Source organism: Hipposideros armiger, unplaced genomic scaffold, assembly GCF_001890085.2.
Source record: "Hipposideros armiger isolate ML-2016 unplaced genomic scaffold, ASM189008v1 scaffold_96, whole genome shotgun sequence".
Lineage (NCBI taxonomy): Eukaryota > Metazoa > Chordata > Mammalia > Chiroptera > Hipposideridae > Hipposideros > Hipposideros armiger.
This window is the reverse complement of record NW_017731446.1, coordinates 1,057,353-1,069,849: the sequence shown is the minus strand read 5'-3', so window position 1 is coordinate 1,069,849 and position 12,497 is coordinate 1,057,353. Positions and strand designations below refer to the sequence as shown.

The window sequence follows — 12,497 nt, the reverse complement described above, 5'->3', positions numbered from 1 at the left end:
AATAATTTGCCTATCAAGGTTATCATTCAGAATTGAAGGAGAGAGAAAGAATTTCTCAGACAAGCAAAAACTAAAGGAATTATCACCACTAAACCAACTTTACAAGAAATGTGAAAGGGTCTTCTTTAGGCAGAAAAGAAAGGCCATAACCAGAAATAAAATAATATGAGAAAGGAAAAATATCTCATAGGAAAAGCCAAATATTTAATAAATACTGCAAATCAGACATTTAAAAAGCTATTACGAAGGTCAAAGGAAAACAGTTTCAAGCTCAAAGTACAATAAGTAGGAGATTCACAACACAAAAAATCTAAAACATGACATCAATAACAAAGTATGGAGAGAGGGGAGTAAAAATGTATTCCTTATAGAATATATTTGAATTTAAATGCCTATCAGCTTAAAATAGACTGCTATAGATATAGAATGATATACATAAACCTCATGGTAACCACAAACCAAAAACCTACAAAAGATGTACAAAGAATAAAGAGAAAGGAACCCAAACAAAACACTAAAGAAAACCAGCAAACCACAAGGGAATAGAGGAGAAGAAAGGAACACAGGAGAACTGTAAAAACAACCAAAAAAACAATTAACAAAATGACAATAAGTACATACTTATCAATAGTTACTTTAAGTATAAATGGATTAAATTCTCCAATAAAAAGACACAGCATGGTTGACTGGATAAAAAAACATGACCCATCTATATGCTGCTTACAAGAGACTCACTTTAAATCGAAAAACACAGAGAAACCAAAAGTAAAGGGATGGAAAAAGATATTGCATGCAAATAAAAATGAAAAGAAAGCTGGGGTAATAATACTCGTATCAGACAAAATAGACTTTAAAACAAAAACAAACAAACAAACAAACAAAAAAGACAAAGAAAGACATTGCATAATCATAAAGGGATCAATCCAAGAAGAGGATATAACAATCATAAATATCTACACAGCCAATATAGGAACAGCAAAATCTATAAAACAATATTTTAATGAACATAAAGGGAGAAATCCATGGTAATATAATAATACAGGGGATTTTAATACCCACTCACATCAATGGATAAATCATCCAGGCAGAAAATTAACAAGGAAATAATGGTCTTAAATGTCACATTAGACCAGACCCACTTAAAAGACATTTATGGACCATTTCATCCAAAAACTGCAGGATACATATTTTTTCAAATGCACATGGAACATTCTCCAGGATAGATAACATATTAGTCCACAAAACAAGTTTCAATAAATTCAAGAAGACTGAAATCATATCAAGCATCTTTTCTGACCACTATGGCATGAAATTAGAAATCTACTACAGGAAAGAACAAACAAACAAACTGGGAAAAACATGTGGAGACTAAATAACATGCTACTAAATAACCAATAGATCAAAGAAGAAATCAAACAAGAAATCAAAAGCTATCTTGAAACAAATGAAAATGAAAACACAACTTTTCAAAATTTATGGGATGCAGCAAAAGCAATTCTAAGAGGGAAGTTCTTAGAAGAAGCTATACAGTCCTACCTCAAGAACCAAGGAAAATCCTAAATTCATAATCTAACTTTACACCTAAAAGAACTGGAAAAAGAAAACAACAAAAAACCCAAAGTAAACAGGAGAAAAAAATTGTTAAGATCAGAATAGAAATAAACAGAATAGAAATTAAGAAAATAGAAAAAAATCAATAAAATTTAGAGCTGGCTTTTTGATAAGATAAAATTGACATATGTTTAGTCAAACTCATCAAGAAGAAAAGATAGAGAACCCAATTAAATAAAATCATAGATGAAAGAGAAGTTACAACCAACACCACAGAAATACAAAGAATCATTAAAGAATATTACAATTATATGCCAACAAATTCAACAATCTACAAGAAATGGATAAATTTCTAGAGGTATACAACCTTCCAAGACTAAACTGGAAGAAATACAAAATCTAAACAGACTGATTACTAGCAATAAAATTGAAGCAGTAAAACAAAACAAAACTTCCAACAAATGAAAGTCTAGGACTAGGTGGTTTCACAGGGAAATTCTAACCCTTAAGACAATACCTATCCTTCTTAAACTATCCAAAAAATTGAAGAGAAAGGAATACTTACAAACTCATTCTATAAAGCCAGCATTACCCTGATACCAAAACCAGACAGAAACATTACAGAAAAAGAAAATTACAGACCAATATCCTTGATAAACATATATGCAAAAGTTCTCAACAAAATATTAGTAAACCAGATTCAACAACATACTGAAAGGATTATACACCACAGCCAAGTAGGATTCATCTTAAATGTGCAGGGATAGTTCAACATCAGTAAATCAATCAATGTGATATACATTAAGAAAATAAAGGATAAAAACCATATCATCTCAGATGCAGAAAAAGTACTGGACAAAATTCAACATCCTTTTATGATAAAAACTCTCAGCAAAGTGGCTGTAGAATGAACATATCTCAATGTAATAAAAGCTACATTTGACAAACCCTTAGCTAATATCATACTCAATGGTGAAAAACCTGAAAGCTTTTGCTCTAAGAAAAGGAACAAGGGGGCCCACTATTACCTTTTCCTATTAACACAGCATTGGAAGTCCTATCCACAGCAATCAGACAAGAAAAAGAAATGAAAGGCATTCAAAACAGAAAGGAAGAAGTAAAACGCTCATTATTTGCAGATGACATGATACTATATATAGAAAACCCTAAAGACTCTTCCCAAAAAACTGTTAGAACTAATAAATTAATTCAGTAAAGGTGCAGGATCCAGAATCAATAAACAGAATCTGTTGTGTTTCTATACAGCAACAATGAATGATCAGAAGGAGAAATTAATAAAACAATCCAATTTATAGTTGTATCAAAAAGCATAAAATACCTAGTAATAAACTTAAGCAAAGTGAAAGACCTGTACTGTGAAAACTATAAGGCATTGAGAAAGCAATCGAAAAAGATACAAATAAATGGAAGGATATACTTTGCTCATGGATTGGAAGGATTAATATTGTTAAACTGTCCTTACTACCTAAAGCAAAATATACAGGTTCAATGCAACCGCTATTAAACTACCACTGGCATTATTCTCAGAATTAGAACTAACCCTAAAATTTATATAGAACCACAAAAAAACCCAAATAGCTAAAGAAATCTTGAGAAAGAACAAAGTGGTAGGTATCACGCTCCCTGATATCAGACTATAGTACAAAGCTACAATAATCAAAACAACATGGTACTGGCATAAAAACAGACATATAAATCAATAGACTAGAGAGCCCCGAAATAAATCCTCGCTTATATGGTCAGTTAATCTATGACAAAGGAGGCAAGGACATAAAATGGAGTAAAGAGTCTTCAATATTTGGTGTTGAGAAAACTGGACAGATACATGCAAAAAATGAAATTTAACCATTTTCTTTATATACAAACAAACTCAAAATGGATTAAAGATTTAAATGTAAGCCCAGGAACTATAAAACTCCTAGAAGAAAACATAGGTGGTAAACTCTTTGACTTCAGCCTTACCAATATCTTCTTGAACATGTCTCCTTGAGCAAGGGCAGCAACAGAAAAAAACAAAACAAATGGGACTACATTAAACTAAAAAGATTTTGTACAGAAAAGGAAACCATCAACAAAGTGAAAAGACAACCTACTGAATGGGAGAAGATATTTGCAAATGATACATCCAATAAGGAGTTAATATCCAAAATCTATAAAAAGCTCATACAACTTAACACCAAAAAACAATCCAATTAAAAAAATGGGCAGAGGACCTGAATAGACATTTCACCAGAGGCCAACAGACATATGAAAAGATGCTCAACATCACTAATCATCAGGAAAATGCAAATTAAAACCATGAGATATCACCTCACACCTGTCAGAATGGTTATCATCAATAAATCAATAAACAAGTGTTGGTGAGGATGTGGAGAAAAGGGAACCCTTGTGCACTGTTGGTGGGATTGAAAATTGGTGCAGCCACTATGGGAAACAGTATGGAGGTTCCTCAAAAAATTAAAAATAGAGCTGCCATATATATGATCCAATAATTCCTCTTTCAGGTATTTATCTGAAGAAAACAAAAACCTTAATTCAAAAAGATACATGCACCCCTATGTTCATTGCAGCATTATTTACAGTAGCCAAGGTACGGAAGCAGCCTAGTTGTTCCTCCATAGACGAATGGGTAAAAAAAGACCTGGTACACATAAACAAGGGAATATCACTCAGCAATAAAAAAGGATGGGATTTTGCCATTGTGACAACATGGGTGGGCCTAGAGGATATTATGATAAGTGAAATGAGTCAGAGAAAGACAAATACTGTATGATTCCACTTATATGTGAATCTAAAACAAAACAAATGAAAAAGCGAAACAGAAACAGACCCACAGACATAGAGAATAAGCTGATGGTTGCTAAAGGGGGAGGGGGTTGGGAGATGGGAATTAAAAACATATACATACACACATGAAGTAGAGGCTGCTGATCTCATGAGGTCTAAGCCTAGATACTATCATGTATTTCCAGTGTATTCTGTTGGTCAAGCAATCGCAGAGGCCAGATTCAAAGTGGACAGACTCCATTCCTCCATGGGAAGAGTGTCACAGACATTTTTTTAAAGCGCCCCAGGCTTCACATCCCCTTACTGTCCTCCCTCATTGGGCTGTAACCACAGGGGCCTCCCCGCAGCTCCTTGAGCCTGCCAAGCATGTTCTCACTTCAGGACCTCCGAATTTTCTCTTCCTTCTGCTGATTAGAGAGGGGCCACAGTCATGCTCAGGAACTATTGGGTTGTCAGAAAAGTCATGACACATTTTTGCAACGGAAAACATAGAAAAAAATACATCATGACTTTTCCGACAACCCAATAGTTGTTGAATGGTCTCTGACTCCCCTCAGTTCCTCTCATCTCTCTTCTCCTCAGTCAAAGGGCTCTTTCTAAGCACACATCGGTCTCCCCTGCCTATAACCCTCCCTGGCTCCCCACTGCCCCTAAGAGAAAGTCTCCCTTTCCTGGTCTGCCCCATCCCCCATGGCCCGGTGATTCATGGCACCCTCCCTCCATGCGTCTCTCAAAGCCACAAATGCCCCTTTTTCCACCACTCCACATGCTGGGTCGTCTGCCTGCAATGCCCTCCCCTCATCTGTCTGGCAACTCTTGCTCATCCTTTAAGACCAAAAGCTGCCTCCTCCAGGGAGCAATCCCTGATCTCAGGCGGGGTGAAACGCCTGGGTGGATCCTTACACCAGCCCTTTACACTGGACAGTCTACCTTCCCCCAGGGTCGGGTTCCTTTCTGGGCCCGGGCCCCGATGGCCAAACCCTTGGACCTCAGGCTCTTCCCACACCAATTTATGAGAGGAAAAAAAATCTTTATTGATAAATAGGTTACAGTGAAATAAATAGAGTGATGGTGTTTTGGGAGAATAAAAACTCCAACGGGATCTTAGTCCCTCTCCGCCCCACCTCTAGCTCTTGGCTTCTGCCTTCTTACTGGCCCCTTTGGAGGACGAGGCCTTGGTGGGCTTGCCAGGCCTTCTCGGGCCCTTGAGGACCTCTGTTTTCCTGGTCAGTGGTACAGGCACCGTCTTGGATCCACCACCTTTAGGAGGAGCAGCAGCCTTGGCTTTTGGCCCTTCCCCCGCCCCCTGGGCAGCAGCCTCTTTAGGGACCTTGTTCTCCATCTTCTTTTTGGCTTGGGAAGCAGCACCACTCTTGCTCTATAAGAAAGCAAACCAAGGAGCGAGGCGATGGCGCTGGGCAGGGTGGCGCACACAGCTTGGAGTCCATTGAGCAAATGGCTGAAATCCCAGCTCTGGGTGTCTTTGGGACAAGGCACCTCACCTCTCTAAGCCTCAGTCTCTTGTCTGTAAGATGGGGATGGTGATCCTCAGGGTGCTGGCGGGCCAGCGAGGATGAGAAACTGAATAGTGCTCTCTAATAAATGACCCCCTTCCCCGGCTGGGTGGGGGACTCTTGAACTCTGGCCCGTGCAGGGTGGAGACCCAGACCAGGGAAGTCAAGCAGGCACCTACCTTGGTGACTGTGGGTTTTGAACTCTGACTCCCAGCTTTGGTTCTCCTGTGGGCCTTGGCATCTGTTGGAAGGTGGGGAGGGCGTGTGGGAAGGATCCCTTTCAGGAGGAGCTGCTGGTGAGCAGGAAGGTTCTGGGGCTCCAGCACCCTCAGCCTGCTTGGTCCCCAATCCTCACTCTGACATATATAGGCTATGTGACCTGGGACAAGTTGTTTAGCTTCTGAGCCTGGGTGCCCTAGTCTGCAAACTGGGGGGGGGGGGGGGGGGGAACAGTATCTCCATCACAGGATGGTTGGAGAACCAACTGGATCATGAATGACTATTGCTTTCTCCAAGCCAAGGGCCAGGATAGACCCCCTTCTCTGTGCCCACCCACAACAAAGGCCCCTAACAGGTTTATCAGCCTCTAGTCTTTACTGCATCTTCTACAGGGCAGCTGGGTACATTTAAAAAAATGTCTCAGACCCTAGCTGCTTGCTGTTCAGAGTCCTTCCAGGCTCCTCACTGTCCTCCAGATCAAGTCCAGACTCCAGGCTGCCCTTCGCAGCTGCTGCTTCCCCCTCCCACACTGCACACACAGAACTATCTGCACTTCCTCCAAAGCTCCACCTTCTTCATGCCTCCAGACCTTTGCACAGGCTGCTCTCCTTCCTGGGACACCTCCTCCAGGATGCCTTCCCTGACCCCTCTAAGAGATGAGTCAGTCTCCTCCGCCCCACCCCCCCACCAGCTACCATGAGCTCTGTCTCTCCAGGACAAGTCTAATGCTCAGGGCACATTGACCAGATAAGGAAATCTACCTCCCCCAGAGCCAGCCCCTCCATCCCCCCTCACATCCAGGGGCTGCCATGCCCTCCTCTCACCTCCCACACACCTACCTGGGCTGCTCCTTCTGCCTTTGACCTTTGACTTCCCCTGGGGCCCACTGGCACCAAGAGGGGCATTTGTGGCCTTGTCTGGCTGTTGGGGGGCCTTCCTGGCTTTGCCCACTCTTGCCTCTCCGTTCTTGGTCTGGCCATCTTTTTGGGGGGCCTCCTCCTTGACCTCACCAGGCCTCCTGGGCACAGTCACAGTGGCTGTCTTCCTGGGCTGGATTTTTTTTTTGTGCTTGGGAACTAACTGGCGGAGAAGAGAATAGGGTTGGATTGAGAGCCGAAGTTCTGGGTATTTCAAGCCCCTGCATCCTACATAAGACTCAGAGAAGAGGGCCCCATTCAAAAAAAAAAAAAGGAAGAGGAAGGAGGTGGGAGATACATGACCCCCTCCCGAATGCCTGTCTCCAGAAGTGCAGTCAATCCTTTCCCTGCACTCCCAGGGAGAGCAGTTGCCATTTAGAAGCTGGGGAACCTGAGTCCCCCAGACTCCCCCAAGATGCTCTTCCTGCTCTCTGAAGGCACAGGCACGCTCCCCCCACCCCTGCATTTCGAAGCCTCTAAGTCAGGCTTCTGGGAGCAAAGGGGCACACTGTGAGCCCTGCCCTTGCCTCCTGGGAGGCTGAGCTATGAACCCACTTTTGGCACCCTCCCCACCCACTTTCTCAGGGACTATGGCTCTGACGCCTCCCCCCTCTCTCCAACAAAGCCTGCCCCGCCTCACATCTACCCCTCTCTAGCATCCCTGCTTCACCTTTTATGACTACAGCTGGAGCATGGGCTTCAAGGTCAGATAGCTCAGGGTTTACAGCTTCTAACAGCCCTCCCCATCTATGTAACTTGGCCAAGTCTTCTCTGTCCCCACCAGCCTCAGTCTTCCTATCTTTACAACGGGGCCTTCAAGGAAGACGTGAGCACCAGGGGGATGTGAAGGCCCCTGGGGAACAGGTGGTCCCTGCTCTTCTAGAGACCACCCCTGCTGATATTACTCTGCTGCTCCCGAGCCTTCATGGCTCCCCAATTCCCACCCAGCCCGGAAATCCCCCTCACTCCCAGCATGCCTGAATCCACAGTGCCCTAACTCTGTGCTACCCTAGGGCCCTGTCCCTGGCTCCCATCCCCTCAGTCCACTTTCCTGACTGGCTCCCAGGCCCTGCAGCCTAATCCAGCCACACACCCTCCAGCACCCCTCCCTTGCTCTCCTTCATGCCACCCTGTGCACCAGGCCTTGCCATGGCTTGGCTCCAAGATTTGACCCATGGCCAGTTCTGTGAGGGCGGGACTTCCTGTGCTCAGCCACCAGTTACCACATGGTACGTTGAGAATGTTCCACAGTGTTCCATGACAACTATCAAAGCCACTGCTACTTGCTGGGGGCACAGCAGTCACAAGACAAACCCCACGTCTGAATCCCTGAGATTTCCCTGGTGGCAGCTGGCAGCCACAATGCTGGGGTTCAGTTTTGTGCCAAATCTGCCCCCAGTACTGGGTGACCCTGGACTGGGACCCTCTCCTTTGAAAGAGGAGGATGTGGTAGCTCAGGGGAATTGCCAGCCCTGGTTCAGAGCCAGAGAGCACAGGGAGAAACCCCAACTGTGTGACCTTCCAGAGCCCAAGTCTGGACTGCCTCATCTGTGGGTAGGAGTGGTAGGAAGGGGCTGACTGCAGAAGGGAACACAGCTGAGGTGGTCCCTGGTCACTGAACACACCCAACAAGGATGAAGGTGGAGATGGCAGGGTGACCAGAGCCGTGTGGGGACTCAGACGGGGCACACACACCAGGCTTCCTGGAGAAGAGCGTCTCAGAGAAGACACAGGTAGAACAAGAAGAGAAGATGGGGAGAAAGGCCTTCCAGCAGGAGAATAGCACACTGAAGCCAGGAAGAGAGAGAGAGAACTGAAGCTCTAACCCTGGGGCAGAGTCCTTCCATCTGCTCTCCCCCACTCCCCACCAGGCTCACTTTGAAGCTGCCAGTGGCTCCCTTGGCCTTGGAGTTGGTAGGCCTGACGAGGAGGCCGCGTTGCATGCCAGTGTCCAGGGCCCGCTTCAACAGATACTTGAGCCGGATGGCATCCACCGTAGGGTACTTTTGCAGGATGTAAACCTTGATGGCCATCACCGAGGTGCCCCGGCGCTGCTCTCCTGCCTGCAGCGCCTCCAACACCATGCGTAGCATGGTTGGGTGGCGGGGTGGTGCTCGGATGACACCTCTATGACTTGGGCCTGTGGACAGACAGCAGGACATCACCCAGAGCCCAATCATCCTCAGGCCCAACTGACAGCAAACATGCCGAGCAAAGCATGCACCAGGCACTGGCCAGGCCCCACCGCAAAGGGCCTGGGGGAATCAAATACACCCCCCAGCTGGTGCCTCTGACCACTGGTCCATGAGCAGTCCAAGAGTAGGGCACGCTGCTTGGCTGGCCACTGTCTCCCAGGGCCTGGTGTGGAAAATTTAAAGAATTTTAAATATTCTTTTAAAAAGCAACCCTAAATCAGGTCAGTTGTCTCGATCTAACTACCAGTTTACAGGGAATCCAGGGGCTCTGTGAAAGGGCCACGGGGATGAAGTCAGCAAAACCCAGACTGCAAGGACCTCTCCAGGACACACAACCCTTGTTTCTTCTATAAACAAATGAGGAAAAGAAAAAGTGGGAGGGGTCCCCAGAAATAAAAGGTTTTGGAGAGACCTTTCAACCAAAGGCACAGTGGGGTCCTTGCTCAGACTTGGAACATGAATTAAATGAGCCAGCTGGAAAAAAAGGCCACTAGATCATTGTAAACAGTGGAACTATTTGATCAAATTAATGATGACATTAATCATTTCAGATATGCTAATAGTATTGCAATTATTTTGTAAGATGTTCTTTTTTTTTTTTTTTTTTGTAGAGGGCAGTGTCACTGGCCCTCATATGTGGGATCCGAACCGGGGGCCTCTGGCATCCCAAGCCAGCTCTTAACCATCGCGCCACTCGGCCAGCCCAGATGTTCTTATTTTTTAAAGGTCAACACTGGACTATTTACAGATGAGATGATAGCTCTGGCACTTGCTTTGGAATACCCTGGTACATGAGATAAGAGTAGCCACAAGCTGATGACTGTTGAAGTTAGACGATGGGTGCCCAGGGCAGGGGCGGAGTGGCATCGCTGTCTACTTTTGTATCCATTTGAAAGTTTTCATAACATTACGAAAGAAATCCACTCCTAAGTATAAACCCAAGAGAAATGAAAATATATGTCCACACAAACATTTGTACACAAATGTTCATAGCAGCATAATAGCCAAAAATTAGAAATAACCCAAATGTCCATAAACTAATAAATGGATAAAGTGTAGTGTATCCAGAAAAGGGACTCTCATCCAGTCAAAAGAAGGGATAAAGTGCTTCCTTGAAAACACTACACTAAGTGAAAGAAGCCAGTCACAAAAAAATTACATATTGTATGATTTCATTTATACGACCTGTCCCAAATGGGCAAATCACAGAGACAGAAAGTAGATTAGTGGTTGCCAGGAACTGGGGGGCGCGGGGGGTGGAGATGGGGAGTGGCTGCTAGTGAGCACACATTCTCTTTTCGAGGTGATGAAAATATTCTAAAATTGACTGTGGAAATGGGTACACAACTGTGACTATACTAAAAGCCACTGTATACTTTAAATGGGTGAATTGTATGGTATGTAAATTATTGACATATCTCAGTAAGCTGTTATTAAGAAAAAGTTACAAAAGAGAATAGGATCAAGGGGTGAGCAGGGAGAAATCGTGAGAAGTTGTCAGTCACCATAAGGTGCATAAAAATGGTTTAAATATGAAACCTGATTTAAAGGTGGTGATTAGAAATGCTGATTTCTGATCACCTTGCAAAAATTAAAGACAAGAGAAATCAGTTGACTAAAATATATTTTAAAAACGCATTTTAAAGTAGGAAAAAAAACACCCCAAAACGCTAGATCTTGAGCAAAATTATAAAGAGACTTAATACAATTGGACCTCTGCTGCTTCCAGGCCAGGCGGAGCCCAGGTGCCTAGGAATATTCATTTTGGGGCCAAAGCCTGTGAATCGGTGGAGTCCACCCGTTAGTTACCCCGAGGGCCTGAGGAGTTTTGCCCTCCCTTCTGGGCTTTAGTCTTCTCATCTGTACAGTGGGGATGGAGGACTCTAAGGAGGCCTGAGTCCTCCCAGCCACAGCGTTAGAGAGTTTCCAGAGGGGTCTTCGGGCCTGGCCAGGGGTGACAGCTTTAACCACTCCTGTGCTCCCCCAAACTGTGCTCTGTCCCAGGGAGCCACCCCCAAGTCTCCTCTCCCCCCGCCCAGACCCTCCAGGTGGATTCAGTGCCTCGTTTGGCAGTTGCTCAGTGCCTGCAGTTTTCCCCATGTGCCGACCACAACTCATACCTCCCCCACACCTGCCCGCCATCTTCTCCCTCCCAGGAAGGCACCTCCCCCCATCCCTGCCCGACACCCAAGCAAGAACCCAGGGGACACCCTGGACCTCCCCTCCTCTTCACCACCACACCCCCTTCACCCCTTCCTTTAGGCTTCTCCCCCTTCAGTCTGGCCCCTCCTCTCCACCCCCAGGGTCCCAGACTCCTAGCTGCTGCCTCTTTTCCTTTCCAATCCATTCTCCTCACTGCATCTCATGTCCCTCACCTCCCTGTTGCCTTCAGTATAAAAGTGGGCACACCTGACCAAGGCCTTGGAGGCCCAGTTTGATTGGCCCTTGGCCCCCTCTCACCGCTGTTCTCCCCAACTCTTCCCCCTAGCCAGAAAGAAGGCTTGTAACTCCCCAAATGCTCCATGAGCACTCCCACCTCTGGGCCTCTCTGCCCATGCTGTCCCCTCTGGGCGGTCTTTCTCCTCCGTGGTCACCCAGGCAGCTTTCACTCAACGTTCAAGGCTCAAACAGCACTGTGATTTAACACCTGTCCTGACTTCCCAAGCCAGAGTGAGCAGCTCTTCCCTGTGCCTCTGAGGCACCTGGAACCCGCACCCTCCTCCTCCCAAGGAGCCATTGCAAATACTCAGACCCTTTACCTGCCCACCCCCACCTTTCCCCAGGGTGAGGCTAATCCCTCCTTCAGGGGTCAGCTGCTCTAGGAAGTCTTCCCTGACTTCGCAGAGTGGGTTAGGGGAATTCTCTGGGCCCCTACAGCCCTCCTGGTTCCCACCATTAAAGCACAGGCCACATCATCAAATGCCATCCATTAATGAGGCAGGCTTGCCCACCAGACTGCGAGTTCCTGTAGGGAATGAACAGGGTCTGTTTGCCTCAGTGGATCCCATATCCAGAAAAACCCCAAGGCATTGTTTGTTGACTGAAAATTGGGATGCAGCCCTAAATTCAAAGCCCAGCCTTAAATTCAAACCCCAACCCTGTAGCAAACACTCGGCATTCTGGAACCTCCAACTAGCTGCCCTGCGGCAGCAGCTGGGCGGCCAGCCCTCCCCCAGCAGGAAATGGGTTCCAGCTGGGGAGGCCAGCTCTGCCTCTTCCCGGAGCTGCCCCAGCCTCAGCCTCAGGCCTTACCTGGCCCCTGCCACCTCTGGTATCAGCTCTTAGGCCAAATG

The 12,497-nt window shown here is 45.7% G+C and overlaps 1 protein-coding gene across 1 annotated transcript; it reads right to left on the bottom strand.

The window, feature by feature from the left end:
* Positions 1–5,485: 5,485 nt before the first annotated feature.
* Positions 5,486–11,346, bottom strand: H1-8 (H1.8 linker histone). The gene is made up of 5 exons (XM_019645952.1): positions 11,325–11,346; positions 8,887–9,149; positions 6,932–7,172; positions 6,053–6,114; positions 5,486–5,737 (listed from the first exon to the last, which is right to left on the bottom strand). The coding sequence occupies exons 1-5, from the start codon at positions 11,344–11,346 to the stop codon at positions 5,486–5,488; spliced, it is 840 nt and encodes a 279-aa protein (XP_019501497.1).
* Between the last annotated feature and the right edge of the window lie 1,151 nt (positions 11,347–12,497).